Genomic DNA, 22,402 nt, shown 5'->3' on the forward strand with positions numbered 1-22,402 from the left:
CTTTTTTTGAAACCACAGTAAACTACTTCCCTACAATCATCAAAACTTTGTATTTTCACATCCTTTAAAAGTACCGGCATTAACAAACACCGCCTGAAGACCTTCTGTTATGAGATCACACTAAAGAGGAACCCTGATGTATTTACATCCTGTCCCCTCGCAGCAAACCGTCTCCAGTGAGAGTGCAGGGAAGACTCAGTGCGTCAGAGCTTTAAACAGCCTCCACATGAAGAGCATTTCAAGACCAGCTCAATGACCTCATCAGCCACATCTGATGATGACATGCAGACATTTGTGGAGGACACGTGCTCTCATAATTAGCAACGGACAGTTTAGCACGTGGGTTCCCAAACTTGTGGCCTCTTGTACAATGCAATACTTGAAACCCATTATCACAGGTTTGACAGACTTTTTGTAGCTTTATCTTTGTTTTGTTTTTTTCGTCTTTGACCCTGATAATTATCTAGAGAGGCAATGATTAGTCAACTAGTAGGCAACTATTTTTAGAATCAAATAATCATTTTAGCCATTTTTAAGAAAAAATGGCAAGTATTTGATAGTTGCAGCTTCTTAAATGTGGGGATTTTAAACTTCTTTGTGTCATACATGATCAATTTTGGATGTTGGACTGCTGATCAGACCAAAAAGAAGACGTCAATAAGGGCTCTAAGAAATTATGATGGTAATTTTTCACAATTTTCTGACATTTTATAGACAAAACGATTAATTGTGAATAAAAAAAATCATTCATCATTAGTTGCAGCCCTATAATTATGCCATGGCCCCTTTAGATTCATCTCACGACACCTCGGGGATCCCGACCAGGTTGGAAACCAATGGTTTTAGGTGATAACTTTAGGGGTTGGTTAGCTGAAGTCGAAGGTATTAGTGCACAATCCTCATAATATATTTATCCTTTTATAGTCACAGAAAAGGTCTGTATACTTTTAAGCAGTATCTCATTTAAGATCAGCATCAAAATACGCTTGGTGATTGCCAATAATGGGACACATATGTTCAGTTTTTGTCATTCAAGTACAAACATTCATGCAGGTCCAGCAGTTCAAGAGGAAATATGTATGTATATTATATAATTCCATACCAAGGTCACGAGACAAGTTCAAGAATTAACCTTAAAGCTCAAACCAAGAGAAAATTGTTTTTAAAAATGTTGGGAAAAGTTCATGACAAAAGCCATATGTTTCATTATTCAAATGTCCAGTCCACCGAATGTCATTATCATCTGTTAACAAACACACAAACAAATAGGATGGAAAAAATAGCCTCCCTGGCAACAGAGTTATAAATCAGACAGAAGACGGTTTCTCTACAGACAGAAACTAGTTTCAGTCATTCATGTCTGACATCTTTTATCCCCCAAGACCAGCCTGAAAAGCTCATCAGGTGAGAATAAACATTGATTTAGCAGGTGGAAGAGAACACCTGTAGAGGAATGACACTCACACACACACACACAAACAGAAGATGGTCAGCCGTGAAACATTGATGATGTTTGCTGGTAACTCAACACCACCACCGTTCTGCCTCCCTCACAATGGATATTTGAGTTCAAAGCTCATTAGAACCGGGGCCTGAAAGGTGAATCAGGACAGGTACAGGTACTCCAGGCCTCTCCTGTATAGGCTGTAAAATGACTTAAACCAGGAGCTAACAAAAGCAATACGTGGATATTTTTTGTTGGAATGACACTGAGGACATAACATGTTCCTGCAAGATTATGAAACCAGATACATTTAAGAACATGTCATTAAGCAGTGGCTGATATATTGGCAGTGGTTCTGAAATTGTAAATATAGCCTACAGATAGGGTGGGTCTACTTAGTCTCTATGGTGAAGACACAACAGGAAAGCCAAACCGACCAGAAATGTAAGTACGCAGTTTAGTTTTAAACTGCCTCAACTTCAAAATGAAGTCGTTATTTTTACTGGGAATCCCTCAATAAACCAAAGCAGACCACTGGTTACCCCCCCTGACAGCAGTTTGGAGATACCCAACACTTCCACGCACCCGCACATGTCAATCACAGAGCCAAACAAAAACAACAAAACACACATGGTCCAATAAAAGCCAGAAATGTCACGATGAAAGTATAATTTCACAGGTAAGTAAAAGCTACAAGTGTAAACACGGTAATTAAGTGTTGTTTTCGAGCTTTCTTTCCTTCTTACCGTCGGACGGACGGATCCTCCGGTTGGACGGAGAGAGAGAGAGAGCGCACAGCAGTCGGTCCGCCGTCGATCTGCAGGTTTCTAACCACCACAAACACACACACACACGCACATACACACACACACACTCAGTATGTCCTCCCAAGGACTAAATCACCGGGTTCGATCTCGGTCACAGCTGTACAATTTCCCCCTTTAGTAGCCTAACAGTGCGTGGAGGTATTATATGCGTGACCAAGCTCCTTAACCTGGTCCACAGCGCACAAAGGTGAAACTGCTCTAATCCTCATTTGAACTCCTCCCACTGCGCGTTAAACCAGGCCCACATCCACCCGAGCACTGTTTTCATTCTCATATGTCATGCTGTAGTCTCTCTTATGAAAAATAGCGATATGGAAAAATCATAAGTGGCCTCTATCACAATGAAAGCATGAATCACTTCAGGGGCATGATTAGTATGTGGGAAACTATATAAATATTATGATAATGTATTATCGTAATCCAGCCAACACCGTTTGTTTAATCTGTCTGGTCCTGCCTGAAAAAGCAACAAGTTTTCCATGACACACTTTCCAAAAGCTGAATTTGGATCAGAATTTCAGAAATTTCATCGTCTTCCTTGACTGAATTGCGAGATCAGTCTGATTCTGTTGATTTTGAGGCAAGTTAAAAACAGGTGTCATATACAGTAGGTTCCTTTGATCCAGATAAGATTAGATCATTCACAGTTGATACACAGTAAATATCTACAATATGTCGCCACCTGTTGGACGAAGAAGTGAGGCTCAACGAATAAGAGCTACAGTATATGATTGTTTAATGGAGGCAAAAGGAATGTCAAATTGATTTTTTTTTAAATGGGAAAGTCTCCTGTTATTTAATGTCCAGCTAATCCCCCAAAAAACACTCTCAGGTTTTTAAAATCGTCTCGTTGTTGGTAATAAATTCTGTTTTTAAACTAAATGCAAGATGTAGGATGTATATTTTTATCCTCACATCACCTTTTCTATAATAACTGGTTCTGTACAAAGCCAGCTCAGTGTCTCTAAATCCATCTGTATCTTGTATCCATACTCTATAGATATATATACAAAGATACCACCAGTATGTGTGATGCTTGATTAAATATAGGCTTATATAGACCACAATTTAAACAATTAGTATCAAATGTATACATTAAAAAAGCAATAAAACAGACTGTACGAAATGGATGAGTCTGTAGTGACACCTGGTGGACGGGCAATTGAACTGCACTTATCCAAACGTAAATATCAGTGAGCAGGCACCATTGTGTATCCGTGTTAAATCAGTTAAGTTGATCAGGAGATATTCATGCTGAATGAGTATCTGAAAGGGATTCCTGCCACCAAATTCAACAAAAATCACTTTTGTTAAACAGCTGCCTTTGAGGGCATTGAGTTCATGTCCTCACTAACTCAGAAGGTTTTTACAGTTTAAAACGATATTTTCTTGGTTGATTCCAGTATTTTAGACTTATATGACGTTATGTCGATGTTTAAATTTGACCACTTTGAAACCAACACATTTCTCCTCTAGAACCGTGTTCCTGGCGCTGTTTAGCAACATTTAGACCTTCATTTTAGGAAATAACAGAAAATATGATTGCTGAACTTCTGGTGCCCGGTCAAAGATTCCTGAGAAGGGGGGTGCTGCTTGGATTGGACTACATCCCTGTTTGAAGAGTAAATATTATTTGGATATTCAAGCCATATGTGTTTTTCCTGTCTAACACCACCGTCTATTAAGGCTTCCTTATCAATGACTTATGACTGAACTATGAAGCATGGTAAATTATTTGCTAGCCATTGATAAATCCATTAATTACAGTTTATAATCTTATATTAAACACAGTGTCTTGGTTCTTTTAAGTTTCAGTCATAGATTCGCCTGAGGAGACAAAGCACCAAAATCACTGCCTATTTACTTTTTTTTTTTTTTTTTAAGTTTCAAACTCCAAGGCTTGTCTGTTTGCTGATGTTTTACAAATTTAAAAAGAAAGTTGTACCCATGAGTTAATGGGTTAATATCAGTCTAACCCTCCTGCTTTGACTGTGTCCATACAATGTTGGCCTGTGTTGGCTGTTGTGGTCCGGACAGTGGCACCACCTCCACCCTCTGCAGGGAGAGAAAGTGCTGCTGTGAGCAGGACACACTGCAGAAACTTCTAGCGGACAGGATAGAAACCGATGTTTTATCGACCGTGTACAGAGATGAACGAGCACTCAACTGCTCCTAAAGCGTTATTGTTTATTTAGACAAGTTATTTTCTTTCTTTATTTTAATTTAATTTTACATTGTTTTAAACCCCGATGGCTGAAGCCCGGAGAGAAGAGGAGGAAGAGGGGGAGCGCAGAGATCTGCGGGACGTGCGGAGCAGAATCCAGCCAGCAGGTATGTTTGGGAATATAGTGGTTTACAATCCTCTGATGAGCTGAATATAATAATTTCATCTAGTTTTAAAATAATATATATATTTTTTTGTAGTTCAAAATAGGACACAATTTAATTTTGACGTTTGAAAACGGGCAGCAGTGGAGTATAAATTAACCAGACGTTTTGTAACTGGCGCTGAAGTGCAATTAAATGATTTGTTTAAGTTGTTTTGCGTGTTTAACACCTTCACTACAAATCACATAAACATTACATCACTGTTTAGCTATCCAGACTGCTGTGTTTTAAAAATGTTAATGTACTTATCCCAGGCAGCCATATTTCCCCCCATTAATTTCTGTACAATGAAAATCAATATGATCAATAGACTCTTGAAACTTCTGGAGACTTATAATTCATCATAGTCTACATTTGTTTTTGTCAAAGTTATATTATCCTTTCAGCCCAGATGGATATGAAATGTCTGCACTGCTAAGAATAATGTAAAATTCACAAAAGTGAATGCAGACTTGATGTTCATAATAATGGATTGCACAAATTAAGCACATTTCAAGAGTCTGTCATTTGATTTTCATGACTGGAAAGCAATGTCTGTTTAGAAAGAAAGGAAAAATACATCAGAAATCTATAACTGTTCTTCATGCTTTTTGAAAAGACGACATGATTTATAGTTACGGAGCCAAACATGCCAAAATACTAGTATGGTCCTTCAACAACTCAATGACTTATCCTCTTTTCACACACAAAAAAACTGTTTATATGTGTCGTGTACGAGCAGACACACACATCAAAAACATTAGACTTGTCTTTAGCATGGGTGAAAATCTTGAATAACCTAAAAATATCTTTACTAAGTGTGTCAATAGCTGTGAAAACATGGGTGAAACAAACATTAGATTTTTTTTGTGTGTATTTGAGCTTTGACATCTCTCCTTCAGTTGCTATGAAACACAAAACTGTATGAAGCAGTGTGGCTGCAAAACCTGCAGCTGACTGTCATGTTTATTCTACTGAGTGGAAGTGACTGTTAGTAAAAAGTATTTTTTTAATATTTCTTACAAAATACCAGACAGGAAAGTGTGCTTTTTGCTAACTGTACACATCCAGTCTAAAACAATAATTTGATTAACAATGACTTGACGTTACAGATAAAATTCATGAAGTGAAAGTATCATTATTACAAGCCACTGGCCTCTTTGTTCACCATCATCACGCACCACTGATGAGTGTCTCGGTAGATAAAATATGTGGCTGTTACAATTAAAAGTAGCTGCAAGCAACAGAGCTGAAAACCTGTTTGTCTGTATCTTTTTCTATTACTGTAACATTATTTACCTTTTCAGTAAACCAGCTAGTGGGTACAGAAACTTTGGCTCACATCTCATAGTAATGTGTGTCACTTTAAGTTTTGATTTGTCTGTACTCACCCTGTGATTTACCTTAGTGAACAAACATTAGCTTGACATACAAGCAGAACTGTCTTAGTCATAAGTCTTAGTTAGAATTTCTTTCCATTACGGTCCAGAAGAAAGTTTCTCGTCAATATGACACGGTTTCCTTTGTTCGTCATTTTCTCAGCAACACCTGGTGTTCAAACACTTACATCCCCTTTTCCCCTGTGCCCTGCCCTTCCCAGCTATCTGCAGCCGGTGAATCAGCTCAGACTAACCCCCCTAAACCCCCCCACCCAACCGCACCCCGACCCCACCAGCTGTCTAGATGGGAATTCCTGTCAGTCCCTCTGGGCAGACAGGCTGCTGTGTCATGAACAAGTTGTCATTTCTTTTCCTCCCCCTTTTAAAATAACGTTATAATATGATGCATTCCATCATAAGTGGTTTGCATTGGCCTCAGAGCATTTACGGTGTTTCAGGTAGTTTCCGCTTTGAATCACTTGTCTGCATTGACACCATCTAATCTTCTTTGACTAAGGTGCACAACAGCTACTGACATTGTGTTATTCACACATGACACCATAATCTGTCCGCTTCACACAAAATCTGTTGTTTTGACCTGGATTTTATCACAAATTATGCTTCATTGTTTAAATTTTACATGAGCTTGGTGCTGGGTATCACGGTTTGGCCTTTAAATCCAGAAATGTTGTATTTATTCCAGCATGTATCACTAAACTTTTTAGAAATTGTCTCTAACTAAAGTTGGAGACAGACTAAAACTAAACTGTCATTGAGACTTTTCTTATTCTGTCTTCTCTAGTATCTATAGAGTTCTGGCTGGAGCAGCATGACACAGAGAGACAGAGAGGCAGATTGTTTTTCTTTCTTTCCCTTTGTTGCCAGCCTTCTCGCCAGCTGCTCTGCGACTGCTGCTGCTGTGCTGAGTAATGACAGCATGTGTTCAAGTGAGAGCGCGGCTGTGAAGGGAAACCTCTCCTGCTGACCTCAGCAGCTTTGTCGTTCGCTTGTGGTGTCTTTTCAGGTGTCAGCGTTCCCCAAATACGAGGAGTATTTACTGATTTGAAACTTTATGAGCTTTTTCACTGGAAATGTCAAGGAATGTGGGAGCGTTTTCCATTTTCTCAACCTCAGTGCTTAGTCAGTTGAATAATGTTAAATGAGCTTTTATTTGGTAAATCATATGTTAAGTAAATCACTATTCCAAGAGTACTTAATGAGTAAGTATAGCACACTTTGTGCAAGTCAATGTCACTGCAAATTAAAACTGCTCTTTCAAATAACTCCATGTTCTGTTAGGGATGGTAATGCTGGTTGGTCATGTGGGTTCAGAGTCAAATATCTCGATACCTGTTGGATGGATTGTGATGAAATTTTGTACAGACATTCAAGGTTCAAAGAGTATAAGTGATCTCGTGATGGTCACACCAAATTAAGCAGTTTGACATAATTGAGAAGATGTTATTAAGCATCCTTCTGAACAATATATGAACCTGGACCTGACCAGTGCTCAGTTAAGATCTGGCATCATTTTTTGGTTTCCACCCACTCCCACAGGAAGTCAGAAAATGTCAACTATGTGACTTGGATGAGGTTGAGAAGGAAATGCATTTTATTTTCTGCTGTCCATTGTACCATCATCTTAGAGTTAAGCATTTCCTGAAAATGTCTGAAAAAGTGTATATCTGATATAATGTGTTTTAAAACAATACTGTGTATCGACTTGATTTCCTTTTCTTTTGTTCTTCTTGATCCTGTAAGAAGAGTCTTGTAAACCCATGTGGGCTGAGCACCTGGAGTGTATGACACTCCAATAAAAAAATCAATTCATTCAATTACTGTCCTGTAATCTTTGGGTCATGAATTAGGTCAACACTGATAACAGATGAAAACAATTACAGGGCCCTCACCAGGTTTATATTCACCTAAAAAAAATTGACATAACCTGTAACTTGTTTTCCCACAGGTTATAGCAGGATCAAATGTGTTGCCTTTCGATCTACATACCAGTGTGTTTTTCCTTGACACTCTCATTAGTGTCCCCTTTCATGGCTAAGCTCATAATACACAATGCATAACGCTCTTTATAAATGTCTTGTATTTGAGATAACATTGTCTCAGTGCTGCACACTTTCCTACAGCTCAACCTAGATAAAAGTGAAGTGCTGGTTATTGGTACAAAGGCCAATGAACTAATTTTTACAGAGACTTAACCACAGCCCAGCCAACTGGTGAGCTATTAAAATGTTATTTTTGAGTCTGCAGTATCACTAAAACTGCTACTTACCACCTCCAATTATCATCATCATCAAGTGCATCAATTTCCCACCCAAAGCTATACAAAAAGACTAATGTTAATATAGTCGGCTCGACTTTTGTAAAGCAATCTATGATATGACTGAGAACTGAGAAGAAACTTTAGAAGACAAACAACACACATTACACCTATTTTAAAGTCCAAAAACAGACCTGTTAGTTTTTATATTGATTTTAAAATTCTCAATATATATTTTCAAAGCGCTTCATGGTCTTATATCAGACTACTTATCTAAAATGCTTTTAATATATGGACCAGAAGGGCTCCTTGGGTGCTTTGGGAGTGTTTAAACTGAGTTTAGTTCCTGTGCTCCAGGTTGTTTGAACAGACTCCCAGAACATCACAGAGTAGATACTTTTAAATGTAAACTCAAAAGCTTGTTTTTTAGCCTGGATTTTGCTTAGAGTGTTTCTATGATCATAAGCTGCCTCTTAATGTTTGTGGTTTTTAGTATTAGCTGTGTATGTGTGTACTTTCCTCCAATTTATTTGCTTCAGCATTTTGCTTATACTTGTGTGCAATAGTCTCCATTGATTCAGGCTTTTGTTTTGTGTTCTAGATGTAATTTGTCAGTTGTCCTAACCTGTATGAAAGATGCTGTGTATATAAAGTTTAATTAGTTTATTGATAGGTCCATCTTTATTTTTTTAGCCAAACAAAAAGGTAGTGAAGTTGATTACTGTAGCACTTGTAGACTCATGCCAGTTATGGATGGCACAGAGCGACCTGCATGTCCCTGTGACCTTTTACTTGGCAGGAAAAAGACAGTGCAGTATCGTGTAGCACAACCACAGCTTCCTGAATGACCACATTCCTGTTCGTTAGATTGGCCAAGTAAACACAGGAGAGCTGAGATATTACAAGCAGAGCCCTCCCACTCTTCTCTGTTATCTGTGGGTGTGTAACTGCAAGCCTCGAGTTCTTTTCCACATTGAAACATCACCGAGACACTCATTCGGTGGACCTGGAAGGAGGTATGGAGATATCCATGTTGATGGAGATATCCATGTTGATCCTGGAGGTTTTATATTTATTGGTTTAATTCCTCAGCAGGTAGGGTGCCTTGTTGCATAGTATCACCAAAGAGTCGACTTCCGTACAAGGTGACACAACTGTGTCTTTATGTTACGTTTGTGAGACTGCACATGTACAAGGAAGTGATGATACTTTGTTTAAAATACCAAAGCTTAATTCTTTGTCAGGCAAATGCTAAAAAGACTTCCCACCATTAAGTGAAAGTACAGAATCTCTATTCTCACGTGTTGTTAAAGTGTAACTTGAGGCAGCAGCAATAGCGGCACTAAACAGATAACAAGTAACAGGTGTGACAGGTGGATCTGACTGTGAACGAGGTCATGGTTTCAGGCCCACGGCATTAACAACAAAGCTGACTTTGCCGCTCATATTTTTACTTCCTCCAACAAGTGTTGTCTCAAATGGGAGGACTACACTTGAAATTACTCCTGAGAGATTAGATTATTTGCGTTAATGATATTGCTCCTTAGATTGGCTGTTAACTAATAGACTGTGATGTGAAAGCTACTTTGTTTACATCTTGTTGTTTGATTAAGACATGAAAATTAGGTGACTGCCAAATACTAAAGCAAATAATAGAAGTAAGTGTATTGTATGTGTCTGAAGCTTTGCCTGGAAAGTACCAGTGTAGCCGAAGTACACAGTGCTTTTTGTATGGGAGTAGTTTGCCTTTCAACAAACATAATGTACAGTCAGTGTGTCATCTAGATACAGTGCAGCAGACAAAATTAAATGTACATTCATGAAGTTTAAAAATGAGGAATGGTGTAGCATTGTCATCATAGTTTGTCTTTATCTTTTAAAGATAACATGCATCATGTTTACATAATAATTACTTCTTTGTAAATTTAGATTCGAAAGCACAAACACAGTTGTTTTACACTAACTGGTTCATCAAGATTGAATGGTTGATCCTGTTGATTAGAGTTAGGTTCTTGTATTTCTTGTTTAAACAGTCCAGACTCTAAACAGAAACAAATAGGATTTTAAATAAAACGATACCTGTGAGTTCAATTACTGACTCTCAGCTTCAATTTGAAGGTGTTGAAATCCACACCAGATCAATAGCCTATGAATTGTAACCCTTTTTACATTAGAGTCCCCTAATTTTTGTAGAACCAAAATCTATGGGAGTAGGTTGCAAATCTATTTACATTAGTGAGTATCTAAAGTCTGGTAACCATAGTGATGCTTTGCTAGGCCTGTGCTGCATTTCTTGCCCATTTCGGTGACTTTTACCTTCAGTCTACTCTTCATCAATTGAAACACGTGATCGGATGCATTGAGTTCATGTTTCTCACTTGGCCAGTGAAGAGCATTCCACTCTTTGCCCTACAAACTCCTTGGTTGCCTTGTTTGTATACCTACCATCATTGTCCTGCTGTTATTCACTAAATGCATATACAGAAGTGCTAAAAGTTCTTTTCTGTTCAGTCAATATGGATGTGACTGTGAGCACCTTCAAACACCCCTAACTAACAAACTGTGTCACTGTCCTGCTACTGACACACAAAGGATGGTCGATATGACCATATATAGGAAAAGAGTAACGTCCATACACTTACTCCAAAGCCACAATTTTTATTATTCAAATAGACAATGTTTTGATTCAAGTCAGATCTTCATCAGGTCAAAATGTATATATTTTCTTTTCCTATTGGTGCTGTACATAGGTGATATAATTGTACCCCTTCAATATGACCATATACAGTGTATCATGAGATGATATAAATTTGTCTACCATCAGATTTTGCCATATGGTTTATGGGGTGGTAGCAACCCCTTAATATTTCTGAGTGTACAGTATTAGGCCATCATGGGCTATGCTGTAAATCAATGAGCAGGACTGTTTTATGGTAATATTTGATTTTTACATTGATTTCTGCATCAATGTGATAAAGTGTTCCAATTTGTCAGGTATTTCATTCACTGGACAAGGCAAAAGCAGACGTTCAAATCTGGTCAGTTTCCATAAAATGTACTGTATCCTGTTCATATCAATATTGCACAAAAAACCTTACATATATTCTGATAGAGAGATGTATGATAGAGATGAGTTGCCAGGATGCTACCGTGGTTACAACACCTCACTTATGGAAAAAGCAACACTCTGTTTTCCTTCACAGATCTTCCTGAGAGAACCAAGCCAGATCATTTTAATTCCAGGTATGCCATTTTCCTTCTTGAACTTGTGGTTTTATACATCATATCTAGTTGTGTAGCTTCACCAAACTGAATCTGTAGCTGGCAAAATAACACTGTCCCTTTAACAGTCAGATCTGCTGATGGTGAGGTTGTGAATGGACCAAACAATGCACTGATCTATCCTCTCTGAATGACAGACTGAGGTCAAAATGGGGACGGATGCATCATGCTGCTTTTTTAGTTGTTGTTTAGAGACATTAAGGAGACTTTCTAACTGACCCTTGTAGACCTCAGCAAGATCAGGGAAATGATTTAAAAACATAGTTCATGATAGATCACACAGGATATGTTAAGATCCTGGTGTTTACATCTTAAGTAATCAATTAACTTAACCACATGGAACAAAGAGGTGGGCAAGGATTTTTTGGTTTTTCCCCCAGATAGTTTACATCACCCTGCTGCAGTCAGTCCTTAATGAGCAGGATATGTGTTAATGATACGCCTGCCTCCTCCGTCAAGGGAATTCAACATAGCCTTGATGAAGAGAGTGTTGGCGCAGAGTATCATATTAGTTTAATCCCTGCACAAAAACAAGGGATCTTAATGTAATATTGCCGCTGCTGTGAAGTGAAGACAGTTTAGGATTAGAAAAGATCTAAAACCTTTTGAGAGGAAAACAGTCTGAGGATAAAGTGCTTGGTTCCTGTCTGGAGATGATGTAGTAAACAAGAACAGTCATTTGAATTATGATTGTTACGCCTGTATTGACCTAGAAGTGGTACCATCCACTGGTCATCATGTTTTTGTATGGTAGGTGGATTTTAAAGGAGCACATACATCTCTTATGTAACTTTTTTACAATGCTGGAGGCATGTTTGGTGATATAAATCTGTGGCTTTTTTTTTTTACCCATATATAAAATATTTATGCTGAATAGTAATGTAGAAGTGAACTAATCACTCCATTTGTTTCTATTCATGTGTGTCACTTTTATGTTTACATCTCAGTGGGCAATAGTTTGTTCCCTCAGCAATTTCACTGCATACTAAAATGCACTGTATAGTGTATCTTACTGTTTCATATTATGATGCAGACATCTTAAAATCTCAGTCATAAAAGTATCTTTTTTAAATCACTTCAGCCTGTTTTATTGTATTTCCTTTAGATTTTACTTTTCTATTGTTTTGCCCAGCCTCTTTTATTCCCCTATGTATTATCATTTTCCTCTTTTTAGTTTAAAGTTAGACATTATTTTAAATATTTTGTCATTAGATACCTTAGCATCAACAGTATAAAGTATCTGCATTGCCAGAACATATTGTACTGTGTTGCTGAGCGGCAAGTGAAGAGATTTATTTTAACCATTGAGTCACCACTAAGGTATGACACTGATCTTTTCCGTTTGTGTCCCACACCTTAGTGATAAATGGATTTCCTGTTGTGTTCTGTCTTTCAGCCAAGGGCCTCTGTCTTCTATACGAGCTGCTATCAAACGAAGTAAGTTTGCCGACATCAAGGGTTTATCCCTTGAATGTGCAGTTTGTAGAAAGTGAAAAATCCAGAATTATAACATGCTTTATATCTGAGACTAACCTGAGTCCCTGGATGACAGCGTGTCACCTGTGATAGTCTAGGATAAACACATTGTTTTTAAATGAAAGTTTTCAACCAGAAATTTGATGAAAGCTTGATAGCTTGCTTTTAATGAAATCTTCAAGTTTCCATCTGAAATGTAAAAAAGCAGTGTAAAAAATGTGATATACTGTATATAGATTAAATTAAAGTGCTGAGCAGGCAAAGTTATGACAGTTCATATGACTTTTTTTCTTCCTTCAGCAAGAACAAACTCTCAGAGTGACCATACCAGAGACAGAAGGTAATGTGAACACAACTATCTTTATAATCCCTGTTTATATTTACTTGATCATTGTATACTTTGCTGCTCATTAATGCTGATTGAAATACACTAAGATCTACAAAATCTACATCTAATTTGTTGCATGTTGCTTTGCAAATAACCATAACAAAAGCACCATTGTTTGCCAGCAAGACACAAATCGAGGAGTCAATAACAAATCATTCATAACCATTCATTTTGGCATTTTGATTGTGTCACATACATATAAACGGCATTTCAGGCGACCAGAGATCACCATCATCTCAGCAGAACCTCTGGTCAGCAACAACTGGTTCCCAGGAACGTCTGTGGTTTTCTCACCTCCCCCTCAGTCAGGCTGGTCTGCAGGCATCCAAGCTGTTTCCCAGGTAGGCCTGATCTGAATGTCTGTGACAGGGCTTAATTCAATTGGCTATCTGCCAGTATGTGGAGGTTCTCAGAGATTAAGTGTGGTATGACTGTGCTGTTGAAGAATATTTCTTCCTAATGAGGGAAAAAAAAACACTGAACGGGGTCATAGACAGAATTTTTGAAATACTTCGGTGTGAGCTAAAATCCCCCCATTTTCAGAAAGTTTTTACTAGACACCAATTAGGTCTTATTTTATCATATTTTATTTCTTCAGTTAAGTGTTAAAGAGTACGGTCTAGACCTGCTCTATGTGAAGTGCCCTGAGATGACTTTTGTTGTGATTTGGCGCTATATAAATTAAATAAAATCGAATTGAATTGAACACATAACTAAGTAAAATATCCCACCACATACTGTAAATGCTAAAGTACATGGGGAAATAATATGTGTGCATGTGTGTGAACACCTTTCTTTTTCATGACTTAGCCCCCACCATCCTATGACCAGGTGATTAAAGAGACCCAAGAAGAGCACATTTTCAAGCCTACTGCAGCCCCCCGCCAGTCCACCTGCACCACCACAAGTGCCACGCAGACCGACCCTGTGAAGGAAGACACCTCCACTACTGTCCAACAGTGCGTTGCCACTCCACCGACAGCAAAGAAAAGATCTGCTGGTGAGGCATTTGAGAATCACTTGTGGTCAGTTTTAAGTTTCAGTCTATTTCTACAACACAAGATCATTCTTTACATTTACCTGCAGGTAAAAAGCCGCAAAAACCACCAAGGCCATCATTGCCGAAACCAGTGGACAGAGAATCGGCTGCCGAAACTGTTGGACCCAGTGATGAGAAGGTTGCAACAACTACAACAGAATCCACAAACACTGAGGAGCAAAGTGACTCTAAGACTGATGTAAAAGAAGCCAACCAGGCAGACTCTACTCATACATGTACCAGATCTGTTACTGTGCACTGGGATATTCCTGCAAAACATCCTGCACAGCTTCTGTCTGCCTCTGCTATCTCTGCTGAAAATACTCCTTCCTCTTCAGACTCAGAGCACAGTCAACGCCCCGTTCCACTTCCTCGTATAAAATCTCGAAAGCAGACCATCAAGGAAGAAGCCAAAGTTCAGACTTTGGTCAAACTCAGTGAAAATTGTGACAGCGTTCAAGTCATCTCAGGCACTGATCCAGAGGATTTCTCCTCAAATAAGTATCTAAAGGAATTGTTGGAGGTCTTTAGTGTAGAACACGAGTGTGAGGAGAACGGTGATAACCAATCAGACGAGGCCTCTCAAGGTGAAGATGCTAGTGGCGAGATGAGTGCCGGCAACAGTCAACGAAATATCCGGGCCAGGATCCAGGCCTTTGAGAGCCAGGCTGAAGATGGAAATGTGGTTGAACCAGCCAAACCAGAACCTCTACCCAGGAAGACCACTAACAGACCTCCAGTTGCTGCTAAACCTTCGATAGCTTTTAAACCTCAGTTTAACCACAGTGTCGATAATGACAATCAAAATGTACCAACCACAAACATCCCCCAAAGCCCTACACCAGCACCTAGACCTCTGCAGCCTAGGAAATCCGTGGGATCGTCTGTAAAAGAGGAACTAGACACTTTACTTGCTAAGGGGGCCGTCCCACACCGGTCACGTCCTTCATTATTGACCAGAGCCAACAGCATCCATGAGGAGGAAACTTCAGCAGTTCCTCCTACACCTCCAGTGAAGCCTTCTAAGGAACCTCTGAAACCCAACCTTAACATTAACAACCACAACTCAACCTCCGCGGTCAAAGGGAATGAGTGTCTGTCAAGTGAGTAGCATTTAGTTTTGAGGTGGATATTGTGCAAGACAAAGAGCACTCCTCTGTGGGAAAGCATCCTATATTTTTTGTGATTGATTAATCTGTGGATTAACATATTGATTAATAGTTTTATCATAATAATACACTTTTATTTAAGGACCACTTTTCAGAACAATGTGCTGTACATCAGTCAAAGCAATCAACTAAATGGAAGCAACATAAGTTTTGTCTACAAGGTCAAAAATGATGACATCAGTTGTCAGAGCCCAAAGTTTTAAAATGGCTGTCATTTTCCATAGTAAATATATATTTCAGGGAAGTTTGACCTTTTGCGAAATGTGATTATTCGCTATGTTTGTGAGAGTAGGATAAGATAGTTGATACCACTCTAATGTCTGTGCGTTAAGTATGGAACTAAGGCTAGGAGGCAGTTACCTTAGCTTAGCTTAGTTTAGCTTAGCTTAGCGTAAAGACTGGAATCAGGAGTGAATCCGTCCAAAGCTGTATTCGTCAAGAGTATGTAACTCCCTGTAAAACCACAAATTTTTACATTTCTGTTTCAGATTAAACACATGAGATAAAGGCTAGCTCTCCCTGCCTCCAGTCTTTATGCTAAACTAGGCTGACACTAAGCTAGTTTGAGTGCTCTGAGTGCTTGAGTGTTCTGGATTACATATTAAAACTTGATTGTGATGACATGTATCCTAAGAAAACAAAATATTGTTTAGTGTAACATAATCAATATACAATAATCTCTGTGTTCAGATCACATCCCAGTCAAACCCCAGCGTAATGTGGACAGCATTGAAGGCTCATTCACCAGACAAAGTGTAACAAGGAGACCAACCACCATCAGAGTTCCCAGCAAAACTGATTCATGTGAGTTCAGTGTACGGTAAACCATGTGACTGTTGAAATATTGTCTGAATTATGTCATAATATACTGAAGTTCATTTGTTAAAAGTGTTTTGTAGAACTGTGTTTTCTAATTTATACACAGTATTCTGCACATACTGTACATACCTTTTTCTATTTTTAAAACTCATCATAATGTAAGTTTTCAGTATGTTGTAGTAAAGACAGGTCTCTTCTCAGTTTCAGATCATTTTCAGGATAGTCCTCCTCCGCTCCCTGCTCAGAAGCCCATAGGCTCCCTGAATACCTCAGTGAACCACAAACAAGGCCTGCCCCCCATCCCCATCCTCTCCACTCAGGTAGGATTTGCATCACTGAACAGAGTTTTGCAAGCACTGGCTCAGAAAATCCCATCTTCTTATATCAAAAGTTTCCACAGTATTAAGGTTATGCCTTATGTTTTAGACCTGAAAACACACTAGGAGGGTGGTGTTTCTTCTCTTACAGTGCTTTTGAGTTGTATGTTGGTATTTGAGCTTTTAATCAAAAAATAGCTCTTGAGACTGCTTGCCTGAGTGCTATTGGTGTGTTTCTACCTTTAAACTATGATGTGGTGCATTCTGAGCCCAGAATGTCCCTCTCAATCAGGTTTATCTTGTCTATCAGCTGTGTGGCTTACCTGCTTCATTTCCTCTGTTTTCCACAAACAAAGAAAACCATTGTGGCTCCATGAACACATTGCCTGCCATTGAGCTGAAGCTAGCTGTGGTTTCTATGGTTACTATGGTTTCCAGTACTGTACACTGATTCAGTGAGTCTGTTTTACTGCTACTAAAAATGCACAATTGGATTCTTCTGCAGGAGTCTTTCAATGTTGGGCCGGAGCCATCACTACCATCTCGGTGAGTGAAGGGGAAAAAATCCTCATCAGTAAAATTTAGTGTTAAGTGGTAGTGCACTTTAAAAAGATGATGATATGTAACTTGATGATGGTGTTGCACTTCAGGAAGCTCAGTACAAGCAAAAGCCTCCCACCTCGCCCACCTCCAGCGAAAACAGGCCCGGGAAGACCTCCCCCACCCAGCCTGCAAGCCACAGGTCGATCCCATTCAGGACCACGGCAGGCTTCACCTAAACCCCAGACACAGAAGCCCCACAGGAAGGGACCAATCTTACCTCCAAGGCCCAACCCAGGCCACCGTCTCTACAACAAATACACTGTGAGAGAGATCCCACTGCACACCTGTGCGCTGTCACCATGTATCAAACACTACATGATGAGCATTTGTTGAATTTTTTGCTTTCCTCCATCAGCTTCAACTTCCCCATGGAATCACTTCCTCTGACTACAATGGGAGCAATACAGGAGAACTGTCATTTCAGGTGACAAAACTAGCTTAGATATTACCTTTACATAAAGTGCATTATTTCACACATTAAATTACATTGTCAAGTCAAATCCACAATGATTCAGCAACAGTGAACACTTTTTGTTGCCTTTTTCAATAGAAAAATGAAGTGCTTCTGCTGCTAGAGGAGATTGACCACAATACATTTGAGTGCCAAATTGGAGACACTAGAGGTAGAGTCCACAAGTCTCACATGAAGGTCATCACTCCTCTTGACTCCGTCTCAAACATGTCCCCATCACAGGTAATTTGTCTTTCATTCAGGAGTAAACACATGTCTCTGATACTTGAGCATCACTTTCTCTTTTGTGCCCACCAGGCTCTGATACATTAACCTAATAAGAGGTTCTGTTCTCTCTACAGAGTGCTGGTTCAGGTGGAGCTGGGTCTGGGCTAAAGGTTCAGGCCATACATGACTTCACACCAGGTGAGACATCAGTTTTTAAAAAAACAAACAGCTGCTGGTAGTGACAATTTCATAATAGCACTGGAATAAGACAATATATGGATATAGTTTAACATTTTGGGTGTGTTAAGCATGTAGCCAGAGCCTGAAGGGGATTAGTTTAGCATAAAGACCGGAGGCAGGGGAGAAACAGCTAGCATGGCTCTCTCCAAAGTTTAAAAAATCCACTCATAAAGTTCAATAATTATATCTTGTTTATTTAATCTGAAATATAAAAACAACTATTTGTGTTTTTTGTAGGAACAATTTAACATGTTAAGAGATTATTAGAGGTGCTAGAAAGCTGATATTTTAAATTTTGGACTAGGCTAGCTGTGTCCCCCTGCTTTCAGTCTTTATGCTAAGCTAGGCTAACCACTTTTGGCTCCAGCTTTGTACTTAACACATAGACATGAAAGTAGTGTAAATCTTTTCATCTCAGTCATGGTAAAAAGCGAATAAGTCCATTTCCCAAATGTCAAACTATTCCTCTGACATGTTTTCATTTTTAAAAGATAGAAACTGGCTGAAAATAATCAAAAGCAGTGTAAATTTTGTCAAAGGATTTGTTGTACTTGGAAGTTGGATTATATTTTTGGTATCATAGATGACTGACTGATGACTGTGTATGTTCTTGGCACAGAGGGTCCAGGAGAGCTGAGTCTGCGGGCAGGAGATGTCGTTAGCATGGTAGAGCAGGTGGACAGCAAGTGGTATAGAGGCACTTGTAGAGGATCTACTGGTTACTTTCCTGTCAATTATGTCAATGTGCTGGTAAATGTCATTTTTTTCACACAGACATTATATATACATCACACCTTTTTGGAGAGTTTTACATTATGGCTGAGAAATCTCTGACTTGAGGAAATTCATTATCATTGTCTTTTCCAATTAGTCAAATTCACCAAAACCCCTCGTTGAAAGGAAAGTGAAGCCATCATCTGCAAGAGTCAGGTAAAGTTTTTACATCATATCAACCTTTGCACTAGCATTTACAAACTAACATGATGAATTAACCTGATATTTCAAATGTTGCATACTTTTGAAGTGGCCCGAGATGTGTGGCAAGGTTCGACTTTGAAGGCGAGCACAGCGATGAGCTGTCGTTCTCAGAGGGCGATGTGATCCAGTTGAAGGAGTACGTGGGACAGGAATGGGCTCGGGGACAGATCGGCGTCTTTACTGGAATCTTCCCTCTTAACTTTGTAGAGGTCATCGAAGATCTGTCTCCGCCTCCAAGTCAGCAGCAGACACAGCCCAATAGGATAGCACTGCCTGGTAAGATTACCTAGAAGACTAAATCCATTCTTTTCATTATGTGCTGATTTTGGTTAAGTGGTAATATTTTATAATACATTAACATTTTATCCTCTTGATCCTCCATGGAAAACAACAGAGCGGCTGTGTCCATCAGTGAAGAGCCTTTATCCATCCTTTTTCTTTGTGTTGGCTGGCATTTTACTCTGTGGCATGCCAGGAATGTGTGCCTCTGTTTCTGTTTCATTACATAGCTGTTTACAATAGGTCTGTTTACACACTCATGCAACTAGGTCCGTAGCCGGGAGTTTAGAAATACTGGGCTCTGAGTCTCCAAGTTTATTCATTTATATTTTTCATATTTTATTTATCCAATTAGCTGTTCAAATATTTTTTCTGCATGTTCCTTCTTAAATCAACAAGTATTTATTAAATCAACCCAACTAAGTGAACTCAGAGAGACTAATATACCCGTCTTCCTACCACAGAATTAATACTAGATTATATAGTTTTTTCCAAGAAACTTCCAATTAAAATTATAAGAAAATTACAGACCTGCATATAAATTTGTAAAAAATTAAATATACTGACTTTAAAAATACTGTAATCACCCCAAAAATGTGCAAGTTTTTAAGTGCAAAATGTAAACTGCCATAGATTCAATAATGTTTTTTCTTTTCCTCCCCTGATTGGATGTTATATGGTTTTCATTTCAATAATATATTATGATAATTTATAATACATATGTATTATAATAATTTGTCTTTTTTTTCACAGGCATGGGTGCCTCTCCCAGTACCCACCCCAAGGTTGCCAAAACAGATCAGGTAATCAATATTTATATAAAGCAGAAACATCAATAAGGAGAAAATATCAAATAAAGGTCTGTTACAGTTAAATATTATGCATGTGTTCTGTTTTAATTACCATTTGTACCATGTCTTATCTTGTCCCGCTCCACTCTCTAGGCATCTCAGGCCACTGTGGAGTGGGTGGTGGCTCTGTATGACTTTGCTGGGAAGTCAGACGACGACCTGTCCTTTGAACAGGGCGACCGAATCCTGATCACCCAGCATATCAACGAGGAGTGGAGCTGTGGCAGGCTCAACGGCAGAGAGGGCATGTTCCCAAAGGCTTTTGTTGAGAGCAGCGCTGGTATGAAGTTCTCACGGTGTTGTTGAAATGATGAAATTACTGCCCTCTACAGAGTTCACTGTTATCTGCACTAGTTCCAGTTTGCCTCAGTTGTCACTGAACTCATCATCAGAGTCAATTGAGGCAAATAATTAGATGGCACATCAAGGAGACTGTCTTATGTTTTTAAAAAAATCTTAATTACATTAAAGTTAAATATTGTTGGCATTACAGTTATAATTTGCTTTTCATTATTGATCAATCCTCAGATCCTTTTCATAATTGATGTGGTCTATATAATGTCAAAACATGGTGAAAAAAATAATTTCTTAAAGCCCAAGGTGACATCTTCAAATTGCTACTTGTCCAACCAACAGTTGAACATTTTGAAAAAGTCAGTCTGCACTCTCATAAGTCAAAGAAAATCAGCAAATCCTCAAAGTTGAGAAGCTGGAACCAGGTTATGTTTGAGATGTGTACTTGAGGCTACTTAAACAATTAATCAGTTTTCAAAATAGTTCATTTTCTGTCAATCAACTAACTTTTTCAACTCCATAATGGGCACTAATAGTCAGTTTTATAAGACCAACGTCATTATTATTCATTCACTGATATTGTGTATACGTCTTTCTCAGCAGGCCAGCAGTTGTCTAATACACAGCAGAATAAAGCTGCTGGTGGAGGGAGAGCCAAGGCTTTGTTCGACTTCGCATCAGACTGTGATGAGGAGCTCTCTCTGAAGGTACGGTGGTTCATATTTCTCCCCCTATTATGAATAATTTCCATAAATTCACAGTTCAAATGATATCTATTGAAAGCACCGCCACTAAGAAAGCCTAATTCCTTCTTTTGCAGGTTGGGGACATTATCACTAATCTGGAGTCCATTGATGATGAATGGTTTCTGGGTGACTTAAAGGGGAAACGGGCCCTGGTCCCCAAAAACTATGTGCAAGTACTGTGATAGACATGTGGCTTTCAGTACAAAATAAAGGGGACACTGTTGGATGACCAGAACTGAAACGAGGCCTGTGGACAAATGTTTTTCGTAGTGGAATTCATAAACATGAACTTCTTTTAACTGGAAAGCAGTATTTCATCTCCAAGTAGTGCGACATCTGTTTTCTTGTGTAGCATCAACTTAAAATGAAGTGTTTACTGAATGATTTATCTTGGTTATAAATAAATATTGTGTGAATCTGGCTGTCAATTTGAATTGACGTACAAGCTATTTTGGATCCTTCACCAGTTGTACATTTGCACCATCTAGTGGTTTGTCTCTTCCATTACAGTTTGATCACTTGTTGCATATCAAAAAAAAACAAAACCTTAAGTTGTCATACTTTTACTTTTCACCTACAAAACCTTGCCTATTGATCACATGGAATAAAACTTAACAGATCAGACCAATTCAGGGAAATGGAGTGCTTACCACCAGATTAGGTTACATAAATGCTTCAGTAATGTGACAATTTTGGCAGTAAAATTGTTATAGAAGCATCAGTTTCCCCTGAATTGGCAGAATTCCAGAAACTGATCAATTATCTTCTAATGAAACATGACTTACTGTTAAATCCCACTTACTGCTTATTCTCAAGTCACTTAACATTCATTGTACCTATAACATTGGCAAACTACCACCTTGCAATACAGTATTAATGCTGTTCAAATGTAACATGGCATATGTAATGGTCAGATTGAAAACAAGTGTCAGATTTTTTTTGTAAGGCTT

At 38.7% G+C, this 22,402-nt stretch overlaps 2 protein-coding genes across 3 annotated transcripts in view; one reads left to right on the plus strand and one right to left on the minus strand.

Moving 5' to 3' along the window:
• fhip1aa (FHF complex subunit HOOK interacting protein 1Aa) overlaps window positions 1-2,480 on the minus strand; it is a 33,584-nt gene extending 31,104 nt beyond the window's left edge. The window contains exon 1 of the mRNA XM_042425257.1: window positions 2,191-2,480. The gene's annotated coding sequence lies outside the window, so the exon portion shown is untranslated. The remainder of the gene's footprint in view (window positions 1-2,190) is intronic.
• Window positions 1,834-21,886, plus strand: sh3d19 (SH3 domain containing 19). Of its 2 annotated transcripts, none has more exons than XM_042425235.1 (22): window positions 1,834-1,888; window positions 4,531-4,602; window positions 11,496-11,535; window positions 12,971-13,011; window positions 13,351-13,390; window positions 13,653-13,779; window positions 14,249-14,438; window positions 14,525-15,580; window positions 16,337-16,450; window positions 16,667-16,785; window positions 17,288-17,328; window positions 17,433-17,646; window positions 17,741-17,809; window positions 17,936-18,079; window positions 18,199-18,262; window positions 18,924-19,054; window positions 19,176-19,234; window positions 19,329-19,558; window positions 20,315-20,364; window positions 20,506-20,692; window positions 21,307-21,413; window positions 21,527-21,886. In XM_042425235.1, exons 1-22 carry the CDS (start codon window positions 1,849-1,851, stop codon window positions 21,632-21,634), a joined length of 3,243 nt encoding a protein of 1,080 aa, XP_042281169.1. In that variant the 5' UTR covers window positions 1,834-1,848; the 3' UTR covers window positions 21,635-21,886. The 2 variants fall into 2 exon arrangements, with proteins under 2 accessions (XP_042281169.1, XP_042281179.1); XM_042425245.1 differs by having other exon boundaries at window positions 21,310-21,413.
• Window positions 21,887-22,402: the final 516 nt, after the last annotated feature.

Source organism: Thunnus maccoyii, chromosome 2 (assembly GCF_910596095.1).
Source record: "Thunnus maccoyii chromosome 2, fThuMac1.1, whole genome shotgun sequence".
NCBI classification, from domain to species: Eukaryota; Metazoa; Chordata; class Actinopteri; order Scombriformes; family Scombridae; genus Thunnus; species Thunnus maccoyii.

Excerpts from the sequence above, each read along its gene's own strand:
- sh3d19 (XM_042425235.1), top strand. The coding sequence starts at position 1,849 with ATGGTGAAGACACAACAGGAAAGCCAAACCGACCAGAAAT. Across the intron at positions 17,329-17,432 it reads GAGCCATCACTACCATCTCG|GAAGCTCAGTACAAGCAAAA; the intron begins GTGAGTGAAGGG and ends GTTGCACTTCAG. Across the intron at positions 20,693-21,306 it reads TTTTGTTGAGAGCAGCGCTG|CAGGCCAGCAGTTGTCTAAT; the intron begins GTATGAAGTTCT and ends CGTCTTTCTCAG.